The sequence below is a fragment of the Schistocerca serialis genome, chromosome 4 (genome assembly GCF_023864345.2).
Source record: "Schistocerca serialis cubense isolate TAMUIC-IGC-003099 chromosome 4, iqSchSeri2.2, whole genome shotgun sequence".
Taxonomy (NCBI): domain Eukaryota; kingdom Metazoa; phylum Arthropoda; class Insecta; order Orthoptera; family Acrididae; genus Schistocerca; species Schistocerca serialis.
The window spans coordinates 777,205,324-777,223,987 of NC_064641.1; the positions used below are offsets into that span (position 1 = coordinate 777,205,324).

At 38.0% G+C, this 18,664-nt stretch overlaps 1 protein-coding gene across 1 annotated transcript in view; it reads left to right on the forward strand.

Moving 5' to 3' along the window:
* Window positions 1-16,972: 16,972 nt before the first annotated feature.
* LOC126474942 (uncharacterized) overlaps window positions 16,973-18,664 on the forward strand; it is a 147,876-nt gene continuing 146,184 nt past the window's right edge. Inside the window, exon 1 of the mRNA XM_050102461.1 lies at window positions 16,973-17,074. Within this exon, the coding sequence (XP_049958418.1) occupies window positions 17,023-17,074 (52 nt within the window). The 5' untranslated portion in view covers window positions 16,973-17,022. The remainder of the gene's footprint in view (window positions 17,075-18,664) is intronic.

The window sequence follows — 18,664 nt, forward strand, 5'->3', positions numbered from 1 at the left end:
CGGAATGTGCTCTCTCGTAATTTCGATAATAAACCTCTCCGTATTGCGTAACGCCTTTCTTGAAGTGTCCGCCACTGGAGCTTGTTCAGCATCTCCGTAACGCTCTCGCGCTGACTAAATGTCCCCATGACGAATCGCGCTGCTTTTCGCTGGATCATGTCTATCTCTTCTATTAATCCAACCTGGTAAGGGTCCCATACTGATGAGCAATACTCAAGAATCGGATGAACAAGCGTTTTGTAAGCTACTTCTTTCGTCGATGAGTCACATTTTCTTAGAATTCTTCCTATGAATCTCAACCTGGCGCCTGCTTTTCCCACTATTTGTTTTATGTGATCATCCCACTTCAGATCGCTCCGGATAGTAACTCCTAAGTATTTTACGGTCGTTACCACTTCCAATGATTTACCACCTATGGCATAATCGTACTGGAATGGATTTCTGCCCCTATGTATGCGCATTATATTACATTTATCTACGTTTAGGGAAAGCTGCCAGCTGTCGCACCATGCATTAATCCTCTGCAGGTCCTCCTGGAGTACGTACGAGTCTTCTGATGTTGCTACTTTCTTGTAGACAACCGTGTCATCTGCAAATAGCCTCACGGAGCTACCGATGTTGTCAACTAAGTCATTTATGTATATTGTAAACAATAAAGGTCCTATCACGCTTCCCTGCGGTACTCCCGAAATTACCTCTACATCTGCAGATTTTGAACCGTTAAGAATGACATGTTGTGTTCTTTCTTCTAGGAAATCCTGAATCCAATCACAAACCTGGTCCGATATTCCGTAAGCTCGTATTTTTTTTCACTAAACGTAAGTGCGGAACCGTATCAAATGCCTTCCTGAAGTCCAGGAATACGGCATCAATCTGCTCGCCAGTGTCTACGGCACTGTGAATTTCTTGGGCAAATAGGGCGAGCTGAGTTTCACATGATCTCTGTTTGCAGAATCCATGTTGGTTATGATGAAGGAGATTTGTATTATCTAAGAACGTCATAATACGAGAACACAAAACATGTTCCATTATTCTACAACAGATTGACGTAAGCGAAATAGGCCTATAATTATTCGCATCTGATTTATGACCCTTCTTGAAAATGGGAACGACCTGCGCTTTCTTCCAGTCGCTAGGTACTTTACGTTCTTCCAGCGATCTACGATAAATTGCTGATAGAAAGGGGGCAAGTTCTTTAGCATAATCACTGTAGAATCTTAAGGGTATCTCGTCTGGTCCGGATGCTTTTCCGCTACTAAGTGATAGCAGTTGTTTTTCAATTCCGATATCGTTTATTTCAATATTTTCCATTTTGGCGTCCGTGCGACGGCTGAAGTCAGGGACCGTGTTACGATTTTCCGCAGTGAAACAGTTTCGGAACACTGAATTCAGTATTTCTGCCTTTCTTTGGTCGTCCTCTGTTTCGGTGCCATCGTGGTCAACGAGTGACTGAATAGGGGATTTAGATCCGCTTACCGATTTTACATATGTAATACACCATTCTCCAGGGCTGCATCAGCGCATCAGGGATTCCATGCGACGGAGGGTGGATGCATGTATCCTCGCTAACAGAGGACATTTTGAACATTTCCTGTAACAGAGTGTTTGAAGTCACACTGGTACGTTCTGTTGCTGTGTGTTTCCATTCCATGATTAATGTGATTTGAAGGGAAGTAATAAAATGAGCTCTAACATGGAAAGTAAACCTTTCTGGACACATGTCCACATTACATATTTTCTTTCTTTGTGTGTGAGGAATGTTTCCTGAAAGTTTGGCCATACCTTTTTGTAACACCCTGTATATTAAAATATTCCAACACAGTTTAGTAGCCAGCCGAAGTGGCCGTGCGGTTAGAGGCGCTGCAGTCTGGAACCGCAAAACCGCTATGGTTGCAGGTTCGAATCCTGCCTCGGGCATGGATGTTTGTGATGTCCGTAGGTTAGTTAGGTTTAACTAGTTCTAAGTTCTAGGGGACTAATGACCTCAGCAGTTGAGTCCCATAGTGCTCAGAGCCATTTGAACCAACAGTTTAGTAAAGGGAAAAAAAACAATATTTTTTACTGTGCTGAAGCTCTTCAGAATACTGAATGGCTGCTGAAATTGCCTCTGCACAAATTATAGAAAGTTTTATGAGACTCCCACTGGAGATTGGTCTATGATGTTGATGAATGTGTCAGAAAAGAATTGCATAACACTCTCTGTAACTTTAAAAAACATGTTTAATATTTGCTAGGAAGGGCACTGTTTGGTTAACTAACTGGTTGTTACAATGTCATCATGACAATTTTTAATTATGTTGGAGATGATTACAGAGAGTTCATTAGGAACATATGCACTTCACATCAGTCCTTGTGTCTACAAATATTATGGTTATTTTGCCCTGACTATCGGAGGAACACAAAATCTCCAAAGATTCCTGATGCAACACCAGGTAATACACCATGAGTGACATGAAGACCTGTAATGCAACAGCCTGTGAATGTGGTAAGCTCACCACATTTAATTGGTAGTGATTATTGGCCTATACAACAGTGTTGTAAGTGGTAAGCACTGCCATTGTTGCCACAGATGGGCCATTTGGCTTGGACTGACCTCTGTCTCATTTATCAGCCAATGGCATGATGTGGATGCCATATGGAGGGGAGGGCATCATCATGCTGCACTCCTGGCCATTGTCAAGTCTTGCCTCAGTCAAGTAGCTCATCAGTTGTCATGACAAGACTCAGTGCACCCTATTCTAGTCCTCTCAGCAAGGAAAAATTCCTAGCAGTATCAGAAATCAAACTCAGGTTCCACCCCATGGCAGTAAACTATGCTGACGACCCAGTTATGGAGGCAAACATACAACTGTGTAATTCATTACTGTTGTGTAGGTGGTTATGTCAGCGCAATTCTTAGAAATTTTAGTTCTATTACAGTTTCTGTAATGTAACAGAAGTGCCGTGACAGTCCCTGTTGGTGAGAGAGTATTTAGGTTATATCAGACATGCATAATTGTAAAGGAGTATCAGATTTGTAGCTGTTCTATTTTTTTTTTCTTTTTTTTTTTCAGAACAACATTTGACATCAGGATGGGAACTTTCAACATCCAATGATGGAGTAATTGATGTGTTCTGTGAGTTAGAGGAAACTTCATACAATGAGGAAATACAACATTGTTACTTCACACGTCCAGGAGACAAAGTATGTAATTATTGTCTGCTTGTTACATAATTTTATTTTTTAAGAGCAACTAAAATTTTTGTAACAGACTGGTAATGACATTTTAAAAGCTGTTTAATTTCATGTCATTGCTGAGGCAAGTAGAGATGGAGCAAGCTGCAATTGGAAAAGGACGGAGGAAGAATGGAGTCAGTCACATCCTTGGAAAGTGGACAAACTTGGAATTCCTATGAAATGGTTTAGGAATATAGCAGAAAATATTTTTTTAGAATGACCATGTGGAGATATGATTAATACATTCCATTAACTCAACTATGTTGTCGTAACTACTGTGTCACATGTCTTGGTCAAAAGTCTCCTATCATTCAAACTGCTAACAGCTTCCACACAGAATTCGTTAAGAAATCTTGTAAGAGAATGCAGCTACAGAAATTGAAAGATAAATTGATGTAAATTCTCGGAACTGTAAACATAACAAGCTATAAAATGACTGAGAATTGTTGTACACACTCAGTTTTTTTTTAATTTGGCCACTTACCACATGAATGAATGACTACTGGAAAAATGTCTGAGAGTGCAGTTTGACCACCTGTTGATGGGGCACACTGCTAAATTTAATTGTATTCAACTTAAGTGGCTGCTTCACAACTCTTACGATCTGTCACTCCCTCTTTGTCCAGTGCTCCAGGACAACCATGCACCATGGTTGAGCTGCAATAGCAGTGGAATATAGAAGGCTGGGACAATTCAGCCCCAGATCTCTCTCTCTCTCTCTCCCCCTCCCAGCCACTAGATGTATTTGCTTTTGAGTTGGACCTGGTTTTCAGGATTTCCAGTTCTGTAACACACCTCAGGAAGAATGAATTACTTACATTACTGGGATTTAACACCTGTGGTGGCTCAATCACATCCTTCCTACTCATGTTACTAAACTGGTCTATGAATTTCTCACATACTTCCTTTGGGTCACTCAGCGATTTTTCACTGTAACTTATTATTATGTTATTACACACTGCATTGTCGCTCCCTCCTCTTTCCTTATTTACTATAATTCACGCTGTTTTGGTAACATTACTAGATTGCCTCATCTGTTCAGCATACATCTGTGATTTCAATGTCTTAAGTGCTCCCTTGTAGGTTTTTCTATAGGCTTCATATTTAGGTTGGAAGTACTGCAGTTTTCTTTATTTTTATCATGTTAGGGGGAAGTTTAAGATTCCTGGAACTGTCAGTTTTCTTTAGTATTTGGACCACTGGACATACTTGACTAAGACAATGGGTTAATGTTGTATAAAATTTACCCCACTAATCATAAATATCTTCTATTTCATATAGGCCTACCTGCTGCCAATTTATGTGTACTATTGTTTCCTTTAATGTATGATAGTCTAGCTTTCTCTTGTAGGAAAATAGGTCCACATCATGTACTGTTTCTTTGTCTGTATGAAGCTCTAGGATTAATGCACTGTAGTTTGAAATGTGATTCCCAACAGTTCTAACTACAAGGTCTTCCCTTCTGAAGTTTGTAATAACATGGTCAATACATTTTTAAAATTCCCATGTAATTCTTGTTGGCACTGAATTCACATGGGTGGAATTATAGGACTCTAAAATATCAATATATATAAAATAATTTATGCTATTAGTTAAGGAGTCTATGTTCACATCCCCTACTGTTATAGTCTGTTTTTTATGAGGTGAGTGTTTGTCAACAAATTGCTCTAAATGACAGAAAATTTCTTCCATGTTACTGTTATGGGGTCTGTACATGCTAGCTATTATTAAACTGCTATTTCTAAGCATTTGCAGCTATTTCAAAAACCATGTAACATTCAAGTTTATTTACCCAATCAATTCTTTCATACTGGACATTATTTTTGACATAAATACCAACACCCCCACCTTTTTGTTGTTTCCTACAATAGACACTGACCATTTTATAATTACTTAAATTAATGCTACAGATTTCTTCATTTTTGCACCCTATTTCAAGCATAAGATAAATATGAGGACTACTAACACTTAAACATTCGTCAATTTGTTCTATTTTGTTGGTAATACATTGGATGTTTTGTGATATTATTTTGAGTTTACTGTCATTTATGATGCTGTTGTCAAGTACTTAACCTTCATGTATACATGGTGAAGGCTCTTTTACTCATGAACTGTTTTTATATCTAAGGCTTTTCAGTTCGATCCTTTCTTTTATTATTTGACTAAATTTATCACACAAATAACGTATACCTGCATAATTCAAACGAAATCTGTGGTTCTACATCTACATCTACATGTATACTCCGCAAGCCACCCAATGGTGTGTGGCGGAGGGCACTTTACGTGCCACTGTCATTACCTCCCCTTCCTGTTCCAGTCGTGTATGGTTCGCGGGAAGAACGACTGTCTGAAAGCCTCCGTGCGCGCTCTAATCTCTCTAATTTTACATTCGTGATCTCCTCAGGAGGTATAAGTAGGGGGAAGCAATATATTCGATACCTCATCCAGAAACGCACCCTCTCGAAACCTGGCGAGCAAGCTACACTGTGATGCAGAGCGCCTCTCTTGCAGAGTCTGCCACTTGAGTTTGTTAAACATCTCCGTAACGCTATCACGGTTACCAAATAACCCTGTGACGAAACGCGCCGCTCTTCTTTGGATCTTCTCTATCTCCACCGTCAACCCAATCTGGTACGGATCCCACACTGATGAGCAATACTCAAGTATAGGTCGAACGAGTGTTTTGTAAGCCACCTCCTTTGTTGATGGACTGCATTTTCTAAGGACTCTCCCAATGAATCTCAACCTGGTACCTGCCTTACCAACAATTAATTTTATATGATCATTTCACTTCAAATCGTTCCGCACGCATACTCCCAGATATTTTACAGAAGTAACTGCTACCAGTGTTTGTTCCGCAATCATATAATCATACAATAAAGGATCCTTCTTTCTATGTATTCGCAATACATTACATTTGTCTATGTTAAGGGTCAGTTGCCTCTCCCCGCACCAAGTGCCTATCCGCTGCAGATCTTCCTGCATTTTGCTACAATTTTCTAATGCTGCAACTTCTCTGTATACTACAGCATCATCTGCGAAAAGCCCCATGAGACTTCCGACACTATCTACTAGGTCATTTATATATATTGTGAAAAGCAATGGTCCCATAACACTCCCCTGTGGCACGCCAGAGGTTACTTTAACGTCTGTAGACGTCTCTCCATTGATGACAACATGCTGTGTTCTGTTTGCTAAAAACTCTTCAATCCAGCCACACAGCTGGTCTGATATTCCGTAGGCTCTTACTTTGTTTATCAGGTGACAGTGCGGAACTGTATCGAACACCTTCCGGAAGTCAAGGAAAATAACATCTACCTGGGAGCCTGTATCTAAAATTTTCTGGGTCTCATGAACAAATAAAGCGAGTTGGGTCTCACACGATCGCTGTTTCCAGAATCCATGTTGATTCCTACATAGTAGATTCTGGGTTTCCAAAAACGACATGATACTCGAGCAAAAAACATGTTCTAAAATTCTACAACAGATCGACGTCAGAGATATAGGTCTATAGTTTGCGCATCTGCTCGATGACCCTTCTTGAGGACTGGGACTACCTGTGCTCTTTTCCAATCATTTGGAACCTTCCGTTCCTCTAGAGACTTGCGGTACACGGCTGTTAGAAGGGGGGCAAGTTCTTTCGCGTACTCTGTGTAGAATCGAATTGGTATCCCGTCAGGTCCAGTGGACTTTCCTCTGTTGAGTGATTCCAGTTGCTTTTCTATTCCTTGGTCACTTATTTCGATGTCAGCCATTTTTTTGTTTGTGCGAGGATTTAGAGAAGGAACTGCAGTGTGGTCTTCCTCTGTAAAACAGCTTTGGAAAAAGGTGTATAGTATTTCAGCTTTACGCGTGTCATCCTCTGTTTCAATGCCATCATCATCCCGGAGTGTCTGGATATGCTGTTTCGAGCCACTTACTGATTTAACGTAAGACCAGAACTTCCTAGGATTTTCTGTCAAGTCGTTACATAGAATTTTACTTTCGAATTCACTGAACGCTTCACGCATAGCCCTCCTTACGCTAACTTTGACATCGTTTAGCTTCTGTTTGTCTGAGAGGTTTTGGCTGCGTTTAAACTTAGAGTGAAGCTCTCTTTGCTTTCACAGTAGTTTCCTAACTTTGTTGTTGTACCACGGTGGGTTTTTCCCGTTCCTCACAGTTTTACTCAGCACGTACCTGTCTCAAATGCATTTTACGATTGCCTTGAACTTTTTCCATAAACACTCAACATTGTCAGTGTCGGAACAGAAATTTTCGTTTTGATCTGTTAGGTAGTCTGAAATCTGCCTTCTATTACTCTTGCTAAACAGATAAACCTTCCTCCCTTTTTTTATATTCCTACTAACTTCCATATTCAGGGATGCTGCAATGGCCTTATGATCACTGATTTCCTGTTCTGTACATGTTGTTGTTGTGGTCTTCAGTCCTGAGACTGGTTTGATGCAGCTCTCCATGCTACTCTATCCTGTGCAAGCTTTTTCATCTCCCAGTACCTACTGCAACCTACATCCTTCTGAATCTGCTTAGTGTATTCATCTCTTGGTCTCCCTCTACGATTTTTACCCTCCACGCTGCCCTCCAATACTAAATTGGTGATCCCTTGATGCCTCAGAACATGTCCTACCAACCGATCCCTTCTTCTGGTCAAGTTGTGCCACAAACTTCTCTTCTCCCCAATCCTATTCAATACTTCCTCATTAGTTATGTGATCTACCCATCTAATCTTCAGCATTTTTCTGTAGCACCACATTTCGAAAGCTTCTATTCTCTTCTTGTCCAAACTATTTATCGTCCATGTTTCACTTCCATTCATGGCTACACTCCATACGAATATTTTCAGAAATGACTTCCTGACACTTAAATCAATACTGGATGTTAACAAATTTCTCTTCTTCAGAAACGCTTTCCTTGCCATTGCCAGCCTACATTTTATGTCCTCTCTACTTCGACCATCATCAGTTATTTTGCTCCCCAAATAGCAAAACTCCTTTACTACTTTAAGTGCCTCATTTCCTAATCTAATTCCCTCAGCATCACCCGACTTAATTAGACTACATTCCATTATCCTTGTTTTGCTTTTGTTGATGTTCATCTTATATCCTCCTTTCAAGACACTGTCCATTCCATTCAACTGCTCTTCCAAGTCCTTTGCTGTCTCTGACAGAATTACAATGTCATCGGCGAACCTCAAAGTTTTTATTTCTTCTCCATGAATTTTAATACCTACTCCGAATTTTTCTTTTGTTTCCTTTACTGCTTGCTCAATATACAGATTGAACAACATCGGGGAGAGGCTACGACCCTGTCTTACTCCCTTCCCAACCACTGCTTCCCTTTCATGTCCCTCGACTCTTTATAACTGCCATCTGCTTTCTGTACAAATTGTAAATAGCCTTTCGCTCCCTGTACATACAGAGTCGAAAAGTTCGGGTCTGTTTGTTATCAGTTGGTCCAAGATGTTATCTCCACGAGTCGGTTCTCTGTTTAATTGCTCGAGGTAATTTTCGGATAGTGCACTCAGTATAATGTCACTCGATGCTCTGTCCCTACCACCCGTCCTAAACATCTGAGTGTCCCAGTCTATATCTGGTAAATTGAAATCTCCACCTAAGACTATAACATGCTGAGAAAATTTATGTGAAATGTATTCCAGATTTTCTCTCAGTTGTTCTGCCACTAATGCTGCTGAGTCGGGAGGTCAGTAAAAGGAGCCAATTATTAACCTAGCTCGGTTGTTGAGTGTAACCTCCACCCACAATAATTCACAGGAACTATCCACTTCTATTTCACTACACGATAAACTACTACTAACAGAGACGAACACTCCACCACGGGTTGCATGCAATCTATCCTTTCTAAACACCGTCTGTACCTTTGTAAAAATTTTGGCAGAATTTATCTCTGGCTTCAACCAGCTTTCTGTACCTATAACGATTTCGGTGTCGGTGCTTTCTATCAGCACTTGAAGTTCTGGTACTTTACCAATGCAGCTTCGACAGTTTACAATTACAATACCAATTGCTGCTTGGTCCCCGCATGTCCTGACTTTGCCCTGCACCCGTTGAGGCTGTTGCCCTTTCTGTACTTTCCCAAGGCCATCTAACCTCAAAAACCGCCCAGCCCACGCCACACAACCCCTGCTACCCGTGTAGCCGCTTGTTGCGTGTAGTGGTTAGTGTGTTGACCTCATCCAACTTTCCTGTATCTAGAATTGATCAATTTCCATAGTTTTAACATAGTGCCTTAATTAAAATATTTGTTTTTCTTATTTCCTTGTTTACACATGAGTTGTTGATCAGATCGTACCGATGTGGGACAGTAATGACAATTGTGTGTTCTGGTTATTTTCTTGAAGGAAATTCTTCAGAATTTCAATTCAGACACCAGCTTCATTGCTTCCTAGATCATTTGCACCACTTACACAAATTATGAAGTAATTGCTATGCAGTATTATACCTTTCAAGTTGGCACCTTGTACAATGTTTTTTGTTTTTGCTCTGGGTTTCACAACACTGCTCGCTTGAAAGTTATTGTTTGAGTCATTTACAATTTCAGCTAGATTCCTCCTATGAATATATGTGAGTAAAATCACATTGCACTTTCGTGTATGTTTTGTAGATAAATTACAGAGTTCGCTGAAGGAGTCGCTAACTGCATTGCCATAATTATATTCGCACTGTGAACTACGCCCATTTTCCTCATTAACAGCCTTTTTTTCGTTAGTTTTTGGAAGTTTATTACACTTCATTATGGTAGTTGTCAGAGGTTTGTTACGCTTTTCTTTTTATATTGCCCATCACTATAAAATGTGTTGCGACTATCTGCAAGCTTTACTTGGACTTATCACTGTAATGGCCCCTCTATTGTGATAATGAGATGCTGTGGATACAAACAAATTACACCTAGCTTCTCTTCCTATCCATTGTTACCATTTTGCTAAGAGGTACTATTATTAATCACACATTTGAACAACAGGCAATTAACAGGCCTCCTCCCATCCACACTTATCAGAACGTATCATGAAATGATGAAGACTTTGCAACAGGGAAGCGTAATGCACCTACCCAGGTTCATTGTCAGTTTCAGACAGCACTTTTTACTGGTTGGCAAGGGGAGAGGTTGAATTGTGGTTGAATTATCTGAAATCCCTACTGACACCGCTTCCTATGTATGAGGCATCTAGTCCTACCATGAACACTCAGTTCACAAATAAGTAAATGCTTAGCCCAGTTTTAATGTCAGTGAATGTGTTTGGGTGTATCTGTGTAAGAATATGTTCTTAAACTGTGTAAATTGTGGAATCACAAAAGCTAGTAAAATCTGTGTGTTTTTGTATGAGTCTGTGTGGTAAGAATCAAACAGTTTCATTGAGTGGCTGCCTTTCTTTGTTTTATTTTATGATTTCTGCCCTGTAATTTTTGTTATTGTAATAATTATAAAATAATTGTTTTCTTTCAGAAACTGAAACAGCAACCATATAAAAATAAAACAAAAAATTTACATAAAATAATATTGTGAGCTTTCGAATTTTAGTATTTGCAAATGAATCTTGTGTTAATTCCAGAAACGACTCCATGTCAGTAATAATGTTGGTAATGGTGACTATTTTAGTTACAAAGTAAACCATGACAGCTGCCATCTTATGATACTAAATCCAAGTTCCTTAGATTACGGACTGTGGTTCTGTGTTATGAAAACAAGTGGCTCACTGTACACTTCTACAGTCTATGTTCCTGGCTCTCAAAGTACGGAGAAAGAAGGTACATATGTTTATCAATGATTATTTAACTGACAGTTATTTTATCTCATTTTTACAATTAACGAATATTTGGTTTCAATTTTTATATTGTATTGTATTGTGAGCTTCTGCCAGGCTTGAAAAAGAGAATGAGGCATTTATTAAACTTCTCATCATTCACTAGTTCTAATTTTTAAAAAGCTATACAAAACCTAAATCATGTCTAATATTTGAATATCTATCTACATAAAGTGAATTAAGTCTGTACTCTTATCTAAATCATGTCTAATATTTGAATATCTCTCTACATAACATGAATTAAGTCTGTACTCTTTCAATTCCACAATAATATTTAGAATTGAAGAACAACACAGACGTAGTGTTTTGAATGTAATGTCTGAAGTTAGTTATAATTATCACCACAAATATATCAAACATTAAGTATGGTACTGGTGCACTAAGACTAGTGAAAGTTTCAAAACCCATAGAAGGTGGCCTGAATGCATTCAGACTTGGAGGATCTCTAGGACAGTGTTCCAGCAGAAGCGTTGTGAGATGGCATATGTGTCTACGAATGGAAAGCTTAGTATTATGACAAAGCCACAGTGTCTGTTTGGTGTCAGGCACTATAATATCAGCATGTCAGTGAGTGATTTAAAGAATATCATACACATTAATAAGCAAGTACTACACCATGTAATGTGACTACAGCATAGACTAATCCTCATATTGACACATGATGGAACACACTCTCAACCTTCCTCCATTATGTTGGCCCAATGCTACAGCAGTGCAAAGGTTATGGACATATGTGAATTAACAGTAGGATACCATCTACTATGAGCTGCACTACTGCCTTACATGCCATTAAATTTGATTGCATTCTCCAGAAATCACAAATGATTCATACTGTAATGACACATGTGACTTTCATTACTGAGTGAATGGCTCGACGTAGTGCTTTTGAATTAGTCTCATGCCAGCCTGTCCTGATGTTAGCTACTGCTGCAGTCAACCTGTCCTAATGTTAAGTACTTCTAGATGAGTGCAGTCTGTCAGCTTTCATTATTGAGTACCATACTGAATGAATGTGATGTGTGATGGTTGAATCACCATTGAGTAGAACACAAGATCTCATACAGTTATCTTATTCCCTGTTTGTTGGAGGGCAATCTGAACAACACATTCTCTTCAAAGAAAGTGGTTACTACCACTGAGTATCTGAAATGTGTGGTCATCCAACATTTCCACTCCCTCTTCATTTCTGTGCTATGATATTTAATGGTTCTGATTGCAGCACTTAGAACCTTGCTACCACACAATATTTGTAACTCAGATATGATATAAGCTTTGCAGTCTGAATTATTTGTGTAGAACTTTTATGAAATATGTAGTTTAATATAAGTTGCAGTCAGATATGCCTGTCTTAGTATTACATTTATCAAAAATGTTATTGTAGATATCACAGAAAAAATATAGATGTACAAATATTCAACCAATTTTACTGCCAAAATAAATTGTGTAAATCATCATTTATTTGAGCTACTTCAGTTACTATTCTATTATGTAGTTGCGTAGTCAACAAATCTGACTTATAGGGCAACAGTTATTGAGCTATATGAAATAAAATCATCATAGCTTCTGAACAGCTTGCATTAGGATGTTCAGACTGCATGTTTGGCTGTGGGACATGATGGGAATTAGTATCTGCATGTGCATGCTCCTTGTTGGTGTCAGCAAAACTGGCACATTTGGGGGACTGAGAATCCACATTTCATGATCGAGAAGTCCATTCACCCTCAATGGGTGACTGTGTGGTGTGCAGTGTCTAGTCACAAAATAATCAGTGTGATATTCCTTGATGGTACAGTGACTACCAAATGGTATGTGAAGGTTCTGGATGATGATTTCACCGCCATTATGCAAAGTGACCCTGATTTCGACAAGATGTGGTTTGTGCAAGATGGAGCTCAACCCCATGGAAGCAGGAGAGTGATGATCTGGAGGAGCACTCTGGGGACCACATTCTGGTTCTGGGGTAGCCAGAGACCACTGGCATGGGCCTTGATTGGCCACCACATTCTCCAGATCTGAACATATGTGGCTCCTTTTTGTGGGGCTCTATTAAAGATGTGGTGTACAGAAATAACCCCAAAACCATTGCTGAGCTAAAAACAGCCATTCAGGAGGCCATCAACAGCACCTTTGTTCCAACATTTCAGTGGATCATTCAGAATTTTGCTGTTTGTATGCACCATATCATCACCAATGATGGCAGGCATTTCAAACATGTCATAACCTAAATCCAAATATCTGTGGTGACATTTAGGTGTTGAATAAAGTGTGTGCATGCCATATTTATAATTGGTTTTCATATAGTTCAATAATTGTCACCCTGTACAAATGAAAGGTGTGATATTTGTCTGCTGTAGTACTAGGGAACAGAGGTAATTTATGAAATGACAGGCCAATATTATTGATTTTCACATTTGGAAAATCTGTAAATTGATAATAAGGAATAGAACTACAAGTTTATAACAAAATTTCATATTCTGTACTCAACACAACATGGTTTGGAAGAACAGAAGTCAAAGGTAATGACATCAACAGATTTAGTTGAATGTGTTCTGAGCCCTGAGCTCTGAGGCAACAGAAGATCTGTAGGATCTTTAAGGACCTGTCTAAAGCCCTTGACTTTGTAAATCATTCCAGCCTGATGGAAAAACTGTCAGTACGTGCATTGAGAGGAATGTTATGACGTAATAAATTGATACATGATAAATAACAAACAGTCCGCAAAAATCAGGTATGCTTGTGAGGCAAATATAATCACTTACAGATCTGATTCACAAACTATCAAACATGGTGTGTCATAAGGTTCAGTACTTAGAGATATACTATTTATTCTCTGCTTAATGCTCTCCCAGTCAATACAAATCAGCATCTTATAAAGCAGCAATATTATGAAAAGGATTGTTGCTATTCATCGTATAGTGGAGAAGCTGAGTTGCAGATAGGCACAATGAAAAGATTATCATACAATAAACTTTCAGCTAACAAGGCCATTGTCAAAAAAGACAACAGACACTCACACACACACATTCCATCCTGGATTTTCCACTGTTTAACTAATAAAGTATACTGATGACTTGGCAACAATCTGTTCAACTCAGGCACAGGAGAAAATTGAAAAGGAAGCAGTTCTGAGTATTAAAAATGTGAATGAGTATCTACTAGAGAAGTCTAAAACAATGACTGTAGTATTTTGAACCAGACAGAGTGACATGTATAATGTAAATATTAAACATAATAGAGAGGCAATTAAAGAAGTAAGCAGCACAAAACTTTTAGGAACTATTACAGATAAACATTTGGCTGATTCAGTGCATCCAAATGACATTAAGAGTCCTCAGAAATTGCCAGTTCTGTTCACATGCAAATTGAGCTTATAATATAATGTTTGCACTGGGTTGAAAGAGGAGAAAGAGATAAAAATATACAAAAATGAAAATCATGAGAAAAACGTAAAAATAAAAATAAAAAAAATTATTGTAATGTATGAGGGCTATCCAGAAAATAACAGACATTTTGGTGTATCACAGCATTGGGCAGGGCTATAGCAATCGTCTTGGTGCCATATTGTTCCTGCACTCAGTACACATCCAGCAATTGTAGTGTGTAGTCTATGTGTCTGCTACTTTGCAATTTGTGATGTGTTAAAATGTGTGATGCAATAAAAAATCTCACCACTCATGAGTTGCATTTTGTGGTTAGGATTTTGTTGAGTGAAAGCTGAGTGAGGCAATGGTGAATTGATTTTAAAAATGACAGTACAATGTTAATGAAGAGGACCTCAGTGATAGGCATAGCCTATCAATGACAAATTTCATGAAAATGATTGTTTCACAATTACAGATCTTTCACAACATTTTCTCCAAGTTTCACAGAGTTTGGTTCATGAATATGTGGCAGAGAAGCTAGGTTACCACAAATTTTGTGTTAGGTGGGTTTCCAAAACCCTAATGGAAGACAACAAAAAACAGAGACTGACTGCAGCAGACCTCCCTCAAAGATTACAGTGAAAACGGTAACAAAGTTACAATTGTATTGTAACTAGGGATAAGACTTGGGTGAAACATGTCAATGGTGAATCAAAAGGCAGTCAACTGAATGGGAACATGCAGATTCTCCCAGAAACCAAGGAAGTGTCTTCATATGATGTCAGCAAGATCATGGCTACTGTGTTTCACAATTGCAGTCAGTAGATTTCTACAGAGACAGAATTGAAGAACTTGTGCCACAGTATGATAAGTGATTCAATTTGAATGGCATTTGTGCAGAAAAATAGGAAAAGAGTGTACCTTCAAAATGTGTATAATAAAATTTTGTTCCTCCATATTGTTAATTTTTTATTTCAAAATGTCTGTTACTTTCTGGATAACTTTCATATTTTGATTTTATTTCATCAGAGCATTGCAAAACTGAAAGTTTATCTAGTATAGACAATGTATTACAGGAGTTAATGACATATCTTTTTGATTTTTGATTAATTGAAACATCTTCTTTTAAGTGAAACTAGTTCTCAAAATTGAGCTATTTTGCTTCAGCTGAAATATATCAATAGCCTCAAAAGGCTTATCAAAAAAAATCTCAAAATTAAAATGAGCAGTGCTCTCACTTTGAGGTTTGCAGGAATAGATCACAGAAGCAATCCTCCACAAAACCTTTCATCTTAATGTGAACAAGAGTTGGTTCTCACTCCTAATGGATGTTAGTAAAACTGGGGATAAATTCTAAAACAGTACAAAATATGAAACCTTAAACCATGGGAAGAAAGCTGATAAAGTGAAAAGATTGTTATGACAAGGAACAGAATTAGAAAGCAATTTTATGTAGTGTCTGGAAGTGTCCGCTGTGTTGCATGATATATATTTTTAGGTTATATTTCACAGAGAAATTTTCATCTCAAGCAATTGATTTGGAATATTTATTTATTTATTTATTTAGTCATCCATGGACATTTTAAAATGTATGGATGTTGTCAGATTGTATGGTTGCAACTGATCTCAGCTCTATGAAAAGAGTGTATATATCAGTAGAATAATATCACAATAGGTATCACAGCATTCCAAATCTGAAGGAAATAAAATTACTTGAACAGGCAACATGTCCACTTACTAAAGGAGATGAGGAACAATTTGAAACAAGCAGATGTCTGAAAGTGGATTTTTACATCTTATAAATAAAGTAACAGTGTTGTATTATATGATCTCAAGGTACTCCTGCTCACAAAATACAGAACTATGTATTTTTCTTCAAACTTTCATTAGTTCTGAAATAAGCATTTGCTGTTTTTGGATACTGAATTTTTCACATTAAGCATTTCTACACATTGTTGTATGGCTAGTGCAGAATTTTCTCAGAGTAAGTATCTTTATTATAACGGAAAGCTCTGCCTGGAATACAAATGTAAGAAGGAGTGAAAGTAACTGCATAGTGTATAGCTGATTAGTTGTATAACTGAAAGGCACATAAACAAAACTGATGTCATCACCAAACTTCATATATGGTTATATTGTGCTGATGTGGCAGCTCAATTATTTGGCTTCATTATACATAAGTTCTTTTTATACATTCTTAAGTAAGTTGATCCTCAAGAATGTAACTTCAGATGTTATGTCTATAGATATGGTTACTGACACTGTGCTCTACATTTTTGAGACTGCATTCATATCTTTTTTGTAATAGTTGTGCTAACATAGTTTCAGAATAATTAATAAAGTTTCTCACTTCTGCAATGCATTTAACAGATTTTGGTAGTCATGATTATGTATGATATTTGAAATCTCTGGTTCCAGACGTGTTCACGAACATGAAAAAAGAAGTTGTGCTTGGCCTTCCTACATTCATCTTGTGCACTTCACCATACCCTTTGTCTTCATGCTTTATTTCTTCACCAAATGGTGAAGTATTTTCTGGAAACAAAAGTCACCTTCAATTTGGAGAATGTTTGTTGATCATTCCAACAGCTGAGCAGACACACAATGGAACATGGAAATGCCAGATGTATAGTGAGACTGAAATCAACATTTCCGCCACTGAACTTGTTGTTTGGGGTATGTAGAACATAATGATTTTTGAAGACAACAGTTTCTGTGTACATGTGATAATATTGTGCTTCATGTTATATAGAGGTATAGAGGTAGTTGTACTGTATAGAGTGGACCAATAGAAATTGAACCAAAGAATTAATTTGTAGTGACGTATTTGTCCTACATGAAGATCTGGTCAATTTAAGTGTCAGTGGATATTGTTAATAGCTTCCTATGTAGAAAATAAAACGTCCAACTGCAGTGAATATGTTCTCCCCTGTCAGATATATTTATCTTGGTCTGCTTAATGTGCCCAGTCATTTAATCCATGAGAAACTTTCTCTGCCCTTATTTCCTCGGCAATGTAACAGCATCAGTAATTTGCAAGAAGCAATTGCAAATCTCAGCGGAAATTTCTGACCGCATCTGAAGAAAAGGAACCTAAAATAGCCACTCACACAGAACTACTAAGTTGGGTACTGGTACTCAAATATATGCCAACACAAATGGTTGATGTACCACAGCTAATGAGATTTTAAGAAACCATGAAATTTCCAGAAGTAATTAGTTACATAGGATATTATCAGTAAACCATTGATTCTTGAGGGAAGTGAACTCCCATTAATAAAACAGGTTCATACATCTGTTTACTTTACAACTGAGTTAATGTGTTAAATATTTGGTACTAAGTGCATAAGTGAGAAAAGGTTTAGAAAGGTTTAAAATTATGCTTAAAGCTCTTTGGAAGAAAGTAAGTGCTCTCATTATAAAATACTGGATGAATATAGTCTTGGTAATTTGCTCCATTTTAAGTATCTCAGTGTTTCTAAAGTCATATCTCATAAACTATATGATGAACACTGATATCATTTTGAAGGCATATTCAGTGATATGCTGTCTGCAAACTGTGTTGTAAATGGAGTTTGGCTGCATGCTGTGAGTTATGCGTCCTCAAGATGCACAAGCATTGTCTAATTGTCTAACTGTAATTCATGTTGTACTGTGTTACACCTTTAATATAAAATCATATCTCTTAGTGAGTTCTTAATAATTTCTCAAACCATTTCTAGGCTATTCCATCCAAGTAAAAGATACTTCTGAGACATATAATGTCATCTCATCTGCTGTTTTGAGTGGCAGGGTTAAATTCTTTCAACTATTTAATGGATCCTGGCCAGGATCTTACTTCACCACTGCTGCATGGTTGATGTCCAGGCGCTTTTGTATCCGTTTTTACCTTGACATTGTGAATTGTATGAAGAATGTAGTGTTTGTACTAAGGTTTCTGCCCATGAAGATGATATTTTTTGTCTAGTATTAGAAGAGCTATGGCAATGTCTGTTTCTGAAATACTCATTGTCTCCACCAAACATTATAATATAGAATCAAAATCAAGTACCAGATATAGTCCAAATGTAAATTGAAGAGTGAACAGCACAAGTGGTGGGAGAAGTTGTCTTTCCCATAAGAATGCTACAACTCCCATAGTTAATAAATGTAGAGCGATGTGTCTGCAGCAGACATACAACAGTCATTGGACGCTGGCCCTCAGTGCTGGGTGCAGAGGCATGGACATGCTGACACAGGCATTGCTCAAGGGCAATAGTGTACAGC